The sequence below is a fragment of the Triturus cristatus genome, chromosome 6, assembly GCF_964204655.1.
Source record: "Triturus cristatus chromosome 6, aTriCri1.1, whole genome shotgun sequence".
Classification (NCBI taxonomy): Eukaryota; Metazoa; Chordata; class Amphibia; order Caudata; family Salamandridae; genus Triturus; species Triturus cristatus.
In genome coordinates, this window is record NC_140589.1 from 859,974,252 (window position 1) to 859,991,251 (window position 17,000).

Sequence of the window (17,000 nt, forward strand, 5' to 3'; positions counted from 1 at the left end):
TGCCCCCTTGTGTGCATCTACATGTGGTGGAGCCACAGCGGACCCTGTAGGGTCCCCTTTGTTTCCTCTCGGCTAGGGTTTTCATGGAGGTGGAACCGCCATTAAAACCCTGGAGGAGAGGAAACTCGTAATATGCTTGGTGGGACCACGGCGGTCCCACCAAGCATACTGCCGCCTCAGGACTGCCACGCCACCCTCAGGGAACAGTGGTTCCCTGGTGGCATCAGCAGTCTTAGGGCGGTCCGACCGCCCAAGTCGTAATTGAGCGTTCGGACCACCACGCCACCAAGAGTCTAGCGGTCCTCTAAGAGCCAGACTTGTTATCAGGCCCTATATATTTTTTGACTTACGCACAGTCTGTTTATCTCACAATCATTACGTATGTCTGTTTAGAGCTGGTTAGTTCATTTTACCTCTATTTGTGTTGACTACACAGTGAATTATTGGTTTATCAAGTCAAATGAGTCCACAGTGACCCTCTGAATTTATAAGTTCGACTTCACACATGGTTCCCAGGTGGCTCATTGGGTGTCCCATCATCATTTTTTACTATATATAAAACAAACATACACAAGCAGCCCATATATGGATGACTCCCTGTTTGAATATTTTAAGTTTAAAAATGTTACTCACAAAAGCGGTTAAAGTACAAATGACTCTCTGATCTTTTAAAATGTTTACAATGTTTTGCCAAAATATTTCTGGTCTGGAGGCTTGTGGATTTCAAATTCGATAATGGGCAGTCTGCACCCAGCATCTGCACTTTATGGAGTAAGATTTATAGACAGCTTATTCAGGAATCAGCTGTGCATGAACTCTGTCATTCATGGCACAGAGAGCCATAAAAGTGAATACCAAATTCTGACTCTGGTTATTCACCACTATGATGTAAAAACAGTGAAAAAACATGTTTTTCCCACTGCTTTGACATCAAGGTTGATTTGCCTCATAAGGTCATCAGGAGCCTGAGTGAATCAGTAGAGTTGCAGCAGATGGTCTCCAGTATCAGACTTTCCTATAAGACAATCTGGCGGTGCCAGAAAGTCTGGTTTGACAGGTGAGTGTGTGGGCCATTTGTTAGGCTGTTTGCGCGACTGTTTGATTGTCTAATGGGCTGGACTTTACAGTTGATTTCCTTAATATTACCAAAAACATTGTCTGCCGCAAGCACAAATGCATGTAAAAATTGTAAATTGATACTTGTATAGCACACTACTCACCCGCAAGGGTCTCAAGGCGCTTGTACGAATACCACTGTGGAACCCATCCTGGCTTTCCCTGTGAGGCGTCCACTCCTGGGCACCCCCAAGGTGGAGGCCAGGCATCCTTAGCGTTGTGGGGGCCGTTGTGGAGATTAAGCAAGCTATTGCCCAGAGTTGCAGAGTGGGACTCCATGATTGGAATGGCACCGAGGCGAGAATTATCAGGTCCGTGGAATTTTTGAGCCCAAGACCCGCCAAGGCGGGGAATTGAACCCTGGTCCCAGGCTAGACCTCTGCATCAGGGTCTGCCGCTCTAATCATTGAGCCACACTTCTCCATGTCAACTCCTATACCTTGCGAAACACCTGCACAGTGTACCTTTACAAGTTCAAAACTGCTCCATTTGCAAATGTGGTCCACTTTTTAAGCTCCCTCATTCGCGAATCCCTGTCTGACCTTAATGGTTTCATCTGCCTTCCTGAAGCTCTCCCGGGTCTTATTGAGGTGTTCACTGAGATTTAGGAGAGTGCAGGAGGTGCTGTACCATTACCAACCTCAACATTCCCTTTCAGCTGCACTGCTCTGAAGGTACTCCAGCATGGCCGCCCATGCTGACAAGGAATTTGCAGCATTTGCTAACAAGGCTCTTACTGTGGCTCTGGTTCTTTGCTATGATGGACAGTAGAAAGCACGGCTTTGGGCAGAAAAGAGGATGGAAGCTACAAATGGTTTTACAGGATTGGAAAGGGAGTTTAGTCCTAAAGGTGGTAGGAATAGTTGTGGACGAGAAGTAAGAAACTAGGTAATCTAATATTTGAACAACTGAGTGGACGGCGATGCTGACAGTCCGTGTGGTAGGACAGGAGGTCATTTTTTATATTTTGCCAGGACAGGTAAGGGCATTGCTAAGGGTAGTGGGTGTGGGATTTTTAAATCTTTTTACTTACAACATGGGGTGAGTGGCCTGGGTGATATCGTTTTATGTTACATATCATGCATGGATGGCTTCCTCAAGACTCATCCCTCCTTTTAATGCTGATCTGAGCAGTTGAAGGGAATTTGATGGGACCTTACTTAACATGAAATTCCAGATGGGTAACAGTGCATAAAAGGGGGCATTCTTCATCTCAGAGTTCTTACTGACATCAAATAGACAAAAAGAGTGAATATTGAGTTGTCTATAAGGGGAAACAGCATTTACAATGCTGTCTCCACAACGTGGTACCTTTACAACGACTGTTTTGTTAACACACGTACCATTACATCGCCAGTCGTTTCAACGACTTGCTGTAGGGGGCGTCCTGGTGTTGGATTTACAATCCAACACCTACCCTGCTGGTGCGTAAACTGGAGTAGGAATAGTAAATAATACTATTCCTAAGTCCAGCGCGCCCCCTACAGCAAGTTGTTGTAATGACTTGCGATGTACTGGTATGCGTTGTAATGGTATGCAATGTATTCACATGCGTTGTAAGGAGACATATTCGTCCATAAGATCAGTCAGAACAAGAGGTGAAAAGCATCCCTTTTCCTTACTGTTACTTATCTATAAGTCTATATGTTCAGGATAGTCGATTTTAACATTAATCCAACAAAAAATGTATAGACTGCGCTGGACTCTAGTCCCGATGGTACTAGGCACTATGTGAATCCACGTTATGTTCGTGTGGAGATTCTTGACGAGTTACGTCTCACACTAGACAGTAGTTAGAACCAACCTCCACTTTCGACAATTTTCAAAGATTGATATGGTCAACACAAAGAATGTGGCTTTCAATGGAAAAGTCGTTCAAGCCCGAAGGTTGAAGAAAGAATATTAGACTTGTTAACACTTTTTTTTAAGTTCGAAAGATCTTTATTGGAGAAATAAAGGTGTCAATACATAAGAAAAAACCAAAACATAACACCAATATAGCAGGGAAAGTAAACATTTCTATGGAAATAAACATGAAATTGAGAGATAACAAATAATTGAGGCTATAGAGCAAAAAGCAGTACTGGAAATATTAAGCAATAAACTGGATTATAGAAGAAGCTTGGTGGTAAATTTGTGGATGGGGGTGGAAGTGAACTGGGGTTTACGAGAAAATGAAAGATATTCAGCGAAAGTAAAGGGGGACAGAGAAAGGCGCTCAACAACAAGCCATAAAGGGGAAGATTCAGCAGAATCTCGCAGCCAAAGGGAAGCTTGTCGTAGAAGGAAAGCTTTGTGATAGGTGGGAAAATCTGGAAAATTGACCCCACCCTCTGATTTGGGGAGTCGTAATCTATACAGGGACATACGTGCTTTTTTGCCGGACCAGAGGAAGGAAGAAAGAATAGTGTTGATTTTCCTAAAAAATTTAGCTGGAATAGGGATTGGGATATTGGAAATAGTGTATAGAACTATTGGGGAGAGCATCATTTTAATCGTGTCAAGGCGACCCCACCAGGAAAGATAAAGCGGGTGCCACCGGGAAGTAAGGTCAGACAATCTCTGGATGCATTTGCTAAGGCATAACGAAACAGTGTCTGAAAGGGAGGGGGCAATGTGTAATCCAAGATATTTAATGTGTGAGGTGCACCAAGTGAAGTTGGACGTAACAAAATCGGGTTTGAAAGTAAATTTTGTAAGAGGTAAAATTTCACATTTGTCGTTATTCAATTTATAACCAGAAATTTGGGAGTATTCATGGACTTCAGCTAGAAATGCAGGAATGGAGATGGCAGGGTTAGAGATAAAGAGGAGGATGTCATCGGCGTAGGCAGCAAGTTTAATATTCGTTTGAGAAAATTGAAAACCGTGCAAATTAGGATTTTGACGGAGTTTTGAGAGGAAGGGTTCTAAGGCCAGATTGAATAAGAAAGGGGAAAGGGGACATCCCTGGCGAACTCCTCTACCTAGGGTGAAGAAAGAAGAGACCAGGCCATTAGCACAGACCGCCGCTCTGGGGTTGGAATAAAGGAAAGAAACCAGGGAAATAAAATTGGGACCAAACCCAAACCATCTGAGGGCGGAAAAAAGAAAAGTCCACTCTACCCTGTCAAACGCTTTTTCTGCGTCCAGAGCAATTGCTGGTAACGAATCCTGAAATCGTGAGGACTTGGACAGGACATTGAACAGAAGTCTACTATTGTCTGTGATGAAACGACCCTTAACAAATCCGGATTGTTCTGGGCCTAATAATTCGGGAAGAAAGGGGTCTAGTCTTATAGCAAGGGACTTAGCGTATATCTTATAATCAATGTTAACTAAAGAAATTGGTCTGTAATTTTTGCAATACTGGGTGTCTTTCCCTTCTTTGAGTATTATGCATATGTGGGCGTCTGAAAAAGTGCCAGAGGAGGTGCCACTAAGGACAAAAGAATCAATAAGAGAATGTAATCTGGGTAATAATACTTTAGAAAATTGCAAATAAAATTCAACTGTAAATCCGTCCGGACCCGGGGCTTTATCCTTCTTAAGTGACTGAAGTGCAATGTGTAGTTCAGAACTGGAGATAGGCATTTCAAGAGTGGACAGGTCTACAGGAAAATTGGGGGGAATCTGAATGCCGGAGAAGAAGGTAGCGAGGGATTGGGGAGTAGGGTGAGTTTCAGATGAATAAAGCTTGGCATAAAAGCGGGAAAATTCTTCTAAAATATCAGCATCTGTGTGCCTCAGAACAGAATTATCATCAAAAACAGATTCAATATTCAGTTTATGTTGCTTAACTTTTAAATAATTGGCTAAAACCTTCCCCGCTCTGTTCTTACCCCCATAAAATTGTGAGCTAGATTTCAACAGGTATAACGAAGCATCTTCAGTGGATTGTTTGTTAAATTGCACCTTAGCTTCAACAAGATTAGTCAAACTTTCCTGCGAGTGGGAGGTATAAAAAGCGTGCTCCAATTTTTTTATCGTAAGGAGGAGATCGCAAGTACGCTTACGAGCGATTTTACGCTTTTTAGCCACAGAATCAATGATGAAACCTCTAGCTGCAGCTTTATAAGCGTCCCAAATAACATGCTTGGGCAAATTGGGCGTATCATTGATGGCAAAAAATTCTGTGGTAAATTCGACAAAGGAGGTTGTGAAAATGGGATCAAGAAGGAGAGCGTTATTAAAGAGCCATCGCTTCGGCCCAGTGGACTTGGGTAAGACATCAATGTTGGCCAAAACAGGGGCATGATCAGAAAATAGGATGGGGCCAATATCAGCGTGAGTGAGGGATTGAGATATATGATGGGAAAGAAAAATGTAATCAATACGGGACTGTGATTGGTGAGAAGGGGAGTAAAAGGTAAATTCTTTAGTGGTAGGATTGCACAACCGCCAGGCATCAACGAGTTTGTGCTGGGATACTGCCTGAACAAACAATTTGTGAGACTTATTAGGGATATAGGAGGCTCTAAAATGCCGATCTAAAAAGGGGTCATGAGGTAAGTTGCAATCTCCTGCCATAATGAAATTGTCATCAACGTATTCGGAAATACGAGAAGCCATTGTGCGCCAAAAAGCGGGATCACCACCAGTAGGTGCATGAATGTTGAAAAGGGAAATGGGAATACCCTTCGAGGAAAGTTTGACATACAACCATCTGCCTTCAGGATCTGACTCGGAAGACAGGAGAGAATGTGGGAGAGATTTATGAACTAGCACAGCCACACCATTCCTTTTACCATCCCCAGGAGTAGAGAAAACATCACCAACCCAACCTCTCTTAAGCTTAGCAGCTTCCACATCAGATAAATGCGTTTCTTGCAAAAAGGCAATGTCTACATTCAACTTGGCTAAATGAGAAATAATTTTTTGCCTCTTGATGCGAGAGTGAAGACCTTTAACGTTCCAGGATAAAATGCGTACTGACATTAAAGATTATTAAAAGCGCTGATGGGAGTGGGACCTCGCCCCAGCTGAGAACTAGCGCATGCTTATTATATGCTTGGCCTTGCTCGTGTTTTTATTTTTTGGTTTACATTAAAACTAAACCTTTGTTACTCCTGATGTACGGACATGGACCTTCCTACGTATTGTTCCTATCGTGCTGCCGAACCTCCGGGATGTCGGCTGAATAGCTGTGTACCATGTTGACGTAAATAAAGGTTTTTTTAAAAAAAAAAAGAAAAAAAAAAAAAGAAAAGAGTATTAAAAGAATAGTGCAAAGAGGGAATAGAACATTGAGAGAAAGCCTCGTGAAAGACAAAAAACGTGGAAGAAAAAAAGAAATAAAGTCCGGAGATAATATGAGTAAAGGTCCAGTGGAAGAGAAAGAAGAACATGCACAAAAAGACCAATAAAGAAACAGGATAAGAGAGGGAACGGCCAAAGGGAGAAAAAAAGTAAATATAAGTCAAAGAGGAAGTGAGGTGACAAGGGAGCAGAGTATATAATGAGAAGGAAGCATGACCGAGGAAGCCAATGGAAGATGAGGAGAAAAGAGTAAAATAAGGGAGAAGAGGAAAGAGGTCGTAAAAAAGGTATTAACACCAATAAACCTACAAAGACAAACATTCCCAAAATGGTAAAAGGAATACTTACAAAGGATAAATCAGGGGAGATACAGTCAGGAACAGGAACAAAACAAGACGGACGTGGAGATGAGGGGAGGGAGGTAGAGCCAACTGAAGAAGGCAAGGCACTCGGGGTCGGTGGGACGTCCGAGCGGAGGAACAAGGCGGAACACAGGACAATAAGCTATGGGGGAAGAAAGATAACAAAGTTAGGCGAGAACAAACTACAAAAACACAAAATAATCAATGAATAGAATGGAACAAGAAACTGTAACGCGAACAACAAATAAATCAATAGACAGCAAAAAGTCATCAGGAGAATATATATGTGCTTGAGAACATTTGAGTTAGAAAAAATCAACAAGCAAGCATATCTGGGATGTTGTGATACAACTTCAGAGAAAGTCACGGTGGGTGAGAAGAGGAAGGTTCAGAGAGCTCCATATTGGTCTGGCCGCAAGAGTTCAGGAAACTCCGGAGTCGTGTAGGTTCTTCATATGTCGTAGTTTTATTATTATAGGTGACCGTATCTGGCACCAATGGAGCGAAGGTCAGGTCTCATGTCCAAGAAGGCCTTACGGCGAGTTGCAGTGGCTCTGGCATAATCTTGCGCAAAAAATAAGGTGGAGCCCGACCATGTGAGACGAGGAAAGGCTCTAGCTGCGGAGAGAACGTTCAGTAGATCTGTGTATTCCAGGAAATACATTATTACACCTCTGGGCTTTGCTTGCGCAGGAGGAGAAGAAGGAACTCGTCCAAGCCTGTGGGCACGCTGGATATTTAGTGTGGTGTCCTCTGGCAAGTGCAAAAGCTTGGGGAGAAAGGACTTGAAAAAATTGATAGAGTCATTCCCTTCGCAACCTTCCACCAGGCCGTAAAGGCGAAGATTGTTGCGCCTGTTTCGATTTTCCAAGTCCTCCACCTGCTTCTGGAGAGAGGAGACTTGCGCATGTAGATGGGTAACCTTGGCAGCAGAGTCTTGAAGGGAGGATACATCACGCTCCACTGACGACACCCTTTCATCCATCATAGTCCAACTATCAGTAAGAACCTGCAGTTTGGTGTTGGTTTCCTCCATAAAAGGACGCAAGGCCCGTATCTCATCAAGGAGTAACTCCATAGAGATAGTAGAAGAGGACTTGGGAGGCGAAGGTGGATCTTTTTTCAACCTCTTAGGCATGATTTTCGCGGAAGGCTGCGTGGAGGGTTCCATATGCGTCATCATCTCAGTGGGGGAAAGGGACTGAGAAGCCTCCAGATGGGCCAGTTCTGTAAAAAGCTTGGAGTTCTTAATATAGTTACGTTTATGGACTTTGGTGGGACACTCAGCCATCGACGCGACTATAAAGTACCAGGTCACTGGGAGCACACAATACAGCTGGAAGCAGAGCAGACTATTCGCAGGATTCCAAGAGCGCAAGGAATTGACGGATAGAAATGCCAGGCCAAGGACCAGAAGATATAGGAACTTGAGAAGAGCAAAGTGAATTCTTAAAATGGCTGCCAAGCTTGAGGAGGGTAGGAAATAACCATTTAGTCACAGAAGAGCCATAATTTGATAAAAGAGTCACCTGAAAAACATGCCAGAGGATGCCATCCGTGTCATTAGTAAAGCTGGAGGATTATGCATTCATCCAGACAATGGAACACCAATACGCGGTGAAACGCGCTCCTGAAGAGAATCTGAACCTGCAAAAACAAAATGGCGGCCGCGGCCGTTGCCGAGCCGCGACCGAAACTACAAGGAGCAGCGGTGCTAGAAACGATACCGCCCCAGCGGCTAAAGTGAACTCAGGGCACTCCTGACATCTTTAGGCAACGAAGGCTTCCCTGCAAGGTTCGCGTCAGACACGCGAACCGCCAGTACACTCCGTCTCGGGCGGAGCACTCACGCCGGCGCCGCCATTCTCCCCGGGCGCTAGCCACGCCCCCCCTAGACTTGTTAACACTTGTCAAATGTAACAAGTCATGTATTGCAGACTGAACTTTGCCGAGAAATATGACAAGGAATGGCCAACAGTTCATGAATTATATGCTTCAATATGTCGTTTTTCATCTCGATTTTTTTCTTCCAAATTCTTTAATAAAAAAACAGTAGTTAGTTTACGTTATAATCAAATCATAAGTACGTTTAGATAATTATTAGAGAAGCTAACAATTTTGATATTGTGTTACTGTGTATACTTTACATGTTATAGAATAGAAATCCGTCACAGAGAGCTGTCCTTATTCTACGAATTCTTATTTTTGATACATTATTTGGAAGGTGGCGTCCTAGGCGGGTAAATTAATACACACAAAAGTAAAAGTTGTTCTTTTAGTGGTGGAATTTTTCCCCAAAATTATGAGAATAAAAAAATACAAAAGGATGGTGGTGGATAAGCACTGCAAACTAAATAGCTCAGCTGGTGTAACGCCTGCTGTGTATAAACAGGACACTTCAAGCCGAAAGCACAGTGGGCTGAATGCCTATTGTAGACATCTGTGTATAATCTATAAATCTGTCCACTGGAATTATTCGATTTTTTGGCTGTGGTACTTTCAGCATAATCGTGTTTTTAACACATTTGCCACATGCTCAGTCATCTGCTAGATAATCTACAGATTTAAATACAAAAATTGTTTCTAACTCAAACGGATCAAAAGTAACTAAAACTACTGCAACATGTGTTGAAGTGCTGTTGAAGACCCTTAAAAAAAGGATGTGTCCCGTCTATTAGCTGTAGGTGTAATACCAGCTCTATAAAATTGTTGTTTTGCAGCGTAATACTTATATTGACTAGTCTGTAAAATCTAAAATGGTGGAAACTTCTCTTACTGGGTAAGAGCTCTGCTCACTGGCGTTTCGCTCGGAACAGGGGTGGGAGGGCCGGAGGATTAATCAAAAATAACAAATTAAAAGCTTACCGCTGCACGCCTCACCTCGTCTGCTGGAAGCACCAGAAGCACTCAGATTTCCGGGCTCTCCCAGCCAATCATGACGCTGCAGGAGCAGCCTCGTGATTGGCCTGAGCATCCTGTTTGGAGGCTCAGGCAGTGCCTGAAGAGGCAGGGCATGTTCTCCACGTGTCTGGGCAACACTGCCCAATGGAGAACACGCCAAGTGTACATGAAGATTTGTCCGGCCCTAGAGGGCTGGTCGAACTGCCATGTGCACTTAGAAGAGTGCAAACCACTCCTCCTCTGCTCTGGCGTCAAGGAGCCAGCCCTGCCCAACACCCGAAAGAAAAAGAAAAGGATAATAAAGTTTTGGTATTATCATTTTCTTTTTTTTCACTGCTGCAATAGCAGTGGTGCGACGCTCCACCGCCTCAGCGGAGGGGCCGCCACTGTGTGAGCCCACCTCTTAGTTATCAAAACATTCCTCTTATGCAGGCCTGGGTCTCCTGGGATTCATGCAGAAAGAGAGTCCAAGGAGAGGTGAGAACAGAATAAAGGATATTGTATTTGAAGTATTGTATGTATTGTTTTATTTGGAAACAACCAATAAAAAAACTTTTGAAATGAAGAATAAAGGATATTGCATATACCTGGTCATGTCCTTGAGCAGTTGCAGCAAAGCCTAGAGAAATCTTCTCCCCACTATCCATTACTGTCTTTGAAGTGGTTAAAGCTGGCAGGCTCTGCCATTTTTTCTACACAACATAACATAAGTACATTCTCTTAACAGCCTGGACAAGTGATAAGCCTTAAGTTCTCCATTGGCTGGATAAAGTGTAACATATCATACCTCTCATGTCTTTTTAGATCATTGAAATCTGTTTCAACATTTGGAATATTTCAGCCAAATTATACAAACCCACCTAAAACACTTAAACAGCAGCCAAGGTTTGAGAAAATAATTGAGTACAAAATATTTGTATTCAGAAATTCGGCTGTGTGTACTGATCTGTCTGGTTTCCGTTTGGCACGCAAAGACCACATATTTGCCTGTGGGGGAATATCCTCTGCCAAAACCACACAACTCAGCTCATAGGCAACAGGACAGGAATCGCCCTGTACTCTTAGATGTACCTGATATTTGACAACCAGTATCAGCCTGGTATTATCAGGCAATATCTGGCGAGGGCCATGTTAATAGGTGCTGAATGCAGAGTACAATGAATGCCACTTAAAACAAAGCATCCTGGCCTGCAGGCCTAAAGCTGCCATAGAGGTAATCAGATGTTATATAGGCAAAAACAAAGGGCCTTATTTATAAGGCCTTGCGACAGTTTTGTGCCTCCCTTGCATCACTTTTTGTGACGCATCAGCGGCATAAAACATGCTCTCTATTGCGCCCTATTTACAAAGTGACGTATCTAAGCAGATGCATCACTTTGTAAACCCCTGCGCTACATTATACCTGCGTCAGGTAAAATGTATGCAGGGGGGTCGTTCCCAACAAGAAAGCCTCAAAGAAGTGATGCAGTAAAATCTATGAGATTTCACTGCACCGCTTCTAGGTCACAAATGCGTCAATATCTTACACCTGCCTCACAGCAGGCATAAGACTGATCCAGGCCCTTTTGCTTGAGTTTCGTCACTTTTGTGACACACTCCAGCAATGCGTCACTTTTTTTGCACATACAGATACGTCAGAATGAATTGAATGAATTGAATTGAATGTGGATTTGTAAAGCGCGATTGCTGCCCCAGGGGCATCCAAGCGCTAGGTGTACAGATGTGATCGTTGAGGAGGTGGTCAGGATCAGGGAGACTGTGCGAACAACCAGGTCTTCAGTTGTTTACGAAATGATAGCAGGTCAGGGTCAGAGCGAAGTTGCAGAGGGAGAGAATTCCATAGCTTGGAGGCATTTAGGGAGAACATCCTTCCTCCGGTTCTGGCTCTTTTAACTTTGGGCATTGAGGCCAAGAAGGCCTCCGTCGATCGGAGATTCCTGCTAGGGTGGTAATGGGTAACTAGACTGCCGCTAATTGCTGGGCTCTTGTTCCAGAAGGCTTGGTGGGAGATGCATAATGCCTTAAATGCAACTCTCTGTTTCACCGGGAGCCAATGCAGTCTTTTTAATCCGAGCCTGATTGACTGTCTGCGTGGGGTCTGTAGCAGGGTTCTAGCTGCACAGTTCTGTACCAGTTGAAGCTTCCGCAAGGTAGATTCGGGGGAACCCAGGTAAAGGGCGTTATTGAAGTCTAACCGGGATTGAATCAGACCCTGTATTGCTACTTGTTTCGCTTCAATCGGCAGGAGGGGCAGGACTTTCCTCACTGTTCTAAGTAAGCCAAAACACGTGGCAGACAGCTTGGTGGCTTGGGTGGTGAACGAGAGATTTTTGTCTAACCAGACTCCCAAGCTTTTTACACTTTCCTTCGGGGTTGGTGGAGGACCTAAACAGGACGGCCAGAGGGAGATGAATGGCACTGGCGAAGATGGGCCCAAGAGCATAAGCTCCGTTTTGTCTCCGTTGAGCTTTAAGGAGGAGGCTGTCATCCATTCCTTAACATTCTGTAGGCATTTCATAAGGCCTGTTGTTGTGTGCCTGTTACCCTCCTGCGCCAGAGACACCACTAGCTGGGTATCATCTGTGTATGATATGATCTTGATACCGAACGGTTGGACGACCCCAGCCAGTGGTTTCATATATATGTTGAACAACGCAGGGCTCAGAGAGGAACCTTGTGGCACCCCGCAGCTCAGTGATTTGCTGGCTGACACTGTGTCACCATCAAAGATTTGGAATGTTCTGTTGCTCAAGAAGGAATTGAGCCACCTAAGTGCATTTCCTGTTATTCCGATCTTCGATAAACGGTTCAGCAGAGTGGAATAGCTGACCGTATCGAAGGCCGCACTTAGGTCGAGGAGGATCACTGCCACTGAACCACCTTGGTCCAGTATCCTCCGTGACTCTTCGGTAACCGCTAACAGTGCGGTTTCGGTTCCGTGCCTAGGTCTAAACCCTGTCTGGGAAACATCCAGTAACAAGTGGTTTTCAAGAAATTTTATTAACTGGATGTTTATGTGTTTCTCAAGAATTTTGCTTGCCCAGGGGAGCAGTGAGATTGGGCGGTAGTTGGCGTGGTCTTCCGGGTCTAAATTGGGCTTTTTAAGCAAAGCCCGTACCATGGCTTTTTTCCATCCTGTGGGCACAGTACATGATGAAATGGAGGAGTTTAACAGCTCCAGTACCATGGGTAGGGTAACCTGGCTAGCCTGCATCATAACATCTGGTGGTGCTGGGTCGAGTGGAGAGCCAGATTTGATTTGCCGGGCCAGATGGTTAAGGGTATCCAGATCTAAGGGGAGAAAATGTTCTAGGGTAGGTTGGTCTGGGAGAGTTATGTGTTTCAGTGGTGCCTGGACAGCTGTTATTGGAGTTACATCTACTGTTGGAAAGGAGGAGTAGATCTTGGTAACCTTTTTATGGAAAAAGTCCGCTAGCTCATTACATTGTGCTTGTGTTTTAGCTAAGGATGGAGCTGAGTTATTCACTTTTGTCAGGCTTTTTACCAAGTGGAAGATTTCCTTTGGTTTGGATTTGGCTTCCATAATTTTAGCCGAAAAATAGGCGGTTTGAGCCGTCCTAATCTCGTCTATGTAAGCCTTGATTGCCTCCTTGTATTGGGACTTTTTCTCAGGTAGAAAGTCTAGGCGCCATACTCTCTCATGTTTCCTACATAAGCGTTTTTTTGCTCTTAAGATATCTGAAAACCAAGGGGCTGATTTGTGCAGTCTTTTCGATATGGATTTCCGAAAAGGTAAGGTGGCGTCCAACGATTTTGCGATCCAACCCTCATATTCCTGGTTTGCTATGTTGGGGTCTGTAGGGTGGGGTGGGCAGGTGGATTCTAAGTTGCTTATCCAAACCTTGGTGGGTAATTTCGCCCAGTTCCTTGTGAATTTGAGTTGGGGGGTGGACAGGGGGGCTTTATCGGTAAACCAGGTGAAAGGTATTAAGGAGTGATCAGTCCAGGGAAGGGCAATGGGTTGACTGACCAGCAGCTCCGTGCAATTGCTAAAAATCGGGTCTAGTAGATGGCCCTTTTCATGAGTGGGGGCTGAGACATGCTGAATTAATTGCAATGCTGCTAGGTCATCTATTAGTTCCAAAGCAGTGTGGTCTGTGGGGCTGTCAAAGTGAAAGTTAAGATCTCCCAGAAGAGTATGGTTGGCTGTTGACATGATGCGTTCGGCTATAATGTTCGGGAGAAGTCTATGGAACATTTTTGCCGGCTCTGGGGGGCGATATATCAGGGTGCCTGAGAAGGAAATATTTGAGGAGAAGTCGATAGTGAATGCTAGACTTTCACACTCGGGGATTGCTTCAGAGGTAGTACGACAACGATACTGACCCTTTAGTATGATAGCCAGGCCTCCTCCTCTCCGTTCCGACCGGTCTAGCCTGTGGATTTGATAGCCAGGGGGTAGAGCTGTGACTAGGTACGGCTCAGAGTGGGAGGTGAGCCATGTCTCCGTCAGGAAGATGGCGTCCGGTTTCCGCTCTTCTAACAGCAGGGCAATTTCCGTGCTGTGTTTCGGAAGGGACCTACAGTTCAACAGGTACATACAATATTTCTGGATTGTGTCTGTCGGGATTTTGGTGTTGAAGGGATGTTTACAGGCCGGGCAGCGGGGAGGGAGTTTATCTGGTGGGAATCTGTGGGTGCAGCGTGCCACAGCTGCGGTTCCGATGCTGTGGATATTCGCTGGACTATAGCTCCTTAGCTGGGAGGTATGGAGACCAGGGTTTATGGCCCCGGGTCCCGTATGGTCGCAGACGGGCTTGCCTTTGGCGCGCCTTCGGCCAGCAAGCGGCGCGCCCGCTGCGCGCGTCCGCTGCGCGGCCGTTGGCAGCACATCGCTTAAGGTGAGTGGGAGGGGGTGTGGCCGAGCATCAGTGGGCATGTCCAGGAGCGAGGGGCTTCCCTGGAATGGTGCCAACACCGCAGAATGCGAAGTCTCAAGTTTTTCAAGGTACACGTTATCACATACAGAGTTTAAAACAACTTAAAATTGTTAAAAAGATCACCCGCTCCCGGCTTCCGCCTCAGGAGCACTATCTGTCACCAATACGCGCTGGGCAACGGCGCGATTTATATAGTGTGGGAGGGGGCGTGGCCGAGCGTCAGTGGGCGTGCCCAGGAGCGAGGGGCTTCCCTGGAATGGCGCCAACACCGCAGAATGCGAAGTCTCAAGTTTTTCAAGGTACACGTTATCACATACAGAGTTTAAAACAACTTAAAATTGTTAAAAAGATCACCCGCTCCCGGCTTCCGCCTCAGGAGCACTATCTGACGTATCTGTAACTCCTTGCGACATGATGCGTCATACAGTAAATATGACGCATCCATCATGTCGCAAGGAGGGCGCACTGAAAAGTGATGTATCGCTGCTTTCACGCAGTGGTGCGTCACTTCTCATAAATGAGGCCCAAAATTGGCAGAATTCATTTGGAAAATGAAATTTCTTACTCAGAGATGGTGTTTTGTAATTTATAGATTCAGAAGAACCTGGGACCCTTTTCTGCTGAAGCCAGTGGACAATGAGGTGGAGAAAACCCGGCGTTGCCCTTTGTTCATTAATACACTGATCTGCGTGCTGCTGGGATTGCTGGTGTGTGCGCTAGGCTTTTTCAGTAAGGTGAGTTCTAATCGCCATGAACAACAAATTCACAAACCTGACTTTTTAAAGCTGTCTTTCTGACTCAATTGCCATTTTGACTTGTCGTACTATGATAAGATGTCACATTTTATTAAAAGTAATGCACATGGTCACCCATTAGTGCACACACACATACACGCGTACACACAGACACACTAACTTTACAAAATGGGGAATATATGCACCACACCAGGAGAGAACACACAGGTAAACACTTTCACAGTTAAAACGAGTGGTGTTATAGTATATCCAGTTCCCACATACAGTCAGCATTTAGGTTTTTTGGATCAGAGTAACATTCCTTTTTCCAAACTTAAATTCAACTTAGGTTCACAAAATAAATATATTATGCAGAGCAATACAATTGTAAGTCACAGCCTCAATGTTTTGTAGAATTTATAAATGTAGGATTAGGGGAAGGTTTGTTGTTATTCTAATGACGTTTTATATGCAGACATGTGTGAATACATATAAACTCATGAATGGATATTCACATGCTATGTATATCACCTTTATTGTGCAAGATATATCAATCAATATTTCTTTATTCGGTAAATAAATTCACCATAAAATAGTACAAATCCATATAATAAGATCAAATTCATAAAACGACAATAAAGAAAAAACAATGCGTTTGCTTATAAAAGCAAGGTGAACACAAGGAGATGATGGACGGAGTGCTGAAACTTTTCAGACACTCACCCCCAGTCACAAATCTGGGTTAAATCCATCATCGTTCTTTAGCTCACTTCGCCACCCCAGTTTGGACCGAGACATATGCAAATCAGTCCTGACCCTGTGCCTCATGGGAACAGTCCAGCCCGAACTGCCAAGCCAGGTCCTCCCTGGTCCGGAAACAAGCATCCTGGGACCGGTTTCGGGGTAACATCCCTCATCAGACAGGCTAGCTTGAATCCAGTGGCAAAGTGAGCAAGGGACTCACGCCTGGGCATACCCTACCAACTTAGGGCGAACAAAGCAAACACAAGGAGACAGTGGATGGAGTGCTGAAACCTTTCAGACACTCACCCCCAGTCACAGATCTGGGTTGAATCCATCATCGTTCTTTAGCTAACTTCGCCACCCCAGTTTGCATCCAGCCATATGCAAATCACTCTTGACCGTGTGCCTCATGGGAACAGGCCAGCCCGACCTTCTAGGCCAGGTCCTCCCTGGACCGGAAACAAGCATCCTGGGACCAGTTTCAGGGTAACACCCCTCATCAGCCAGGCTAGCTTGAATCCAGTGGCAAAGTGAGTAAGGGACCCACGTCTGGGCATACCCTGTGAAACTTAGTGCGAACAAAGCAAACACAAGGAGATGATGGACACTCACCCCCAGTCACAGATCTGGGCTAAACCCATCATCGTTCTTTAGCTCTCTTCGCCACCCCAGTTTGGACCCAGCCATATGCAAATCAGTCTTGACCCTGTGCCTCATGTGAACAGTCCAGGCCGAACTGCCAGGCCAGGTCCTCCCTGAACTGGAAACAAGCATCCTCGGACCCGTTTCGGGGTAACACCCCACATCAGCCAGGCTAGCTTGAATCCAGTGGCAGGGTTCCTTGCTCACTTTGCCACTGGATTCAAGCTAGCCTGGCTGATTAGGGGTGTTACCCTGAAATTGGTCCCAGGATACTTGTTAACTAGCAGCTAGCTAACTTAAGATGTTATCATCTTCTGCCCATTCAGGCAACCTGTTTAAAACCGCCCTTCCTACAACCTTAA

The 17,000-nt window shown here is 44.9% G+C and overlaps 1 protein-coding gene across 1 annotated transcript in view; it reads left to right on the plus strand.

The window, feature by feature from the left end:
• Window positions 1-5,187: 5,187 nt before the first annotated feature.
• The window catches only part of LOC146817969 (chitin synthase chs-2-like), a 281,940-nt gene continuing 270,127 nt past the window's right edge, over window positions 5,188-17,000 (plus strand). Inside the window, exons 1-2 of the mRNA XM_085609724.1 lie at window positions 5,188-5,318; window positions 15,111-15,252. Coding sequence (XP_085465850.1) covers window positions 5,188-5,318; window positions 15,111-15,252 — 273 coding nt within the window. The remainder of the gene's footprint in view (window positions 5,319-15,110; window positions 15,253-17,000) is intronic.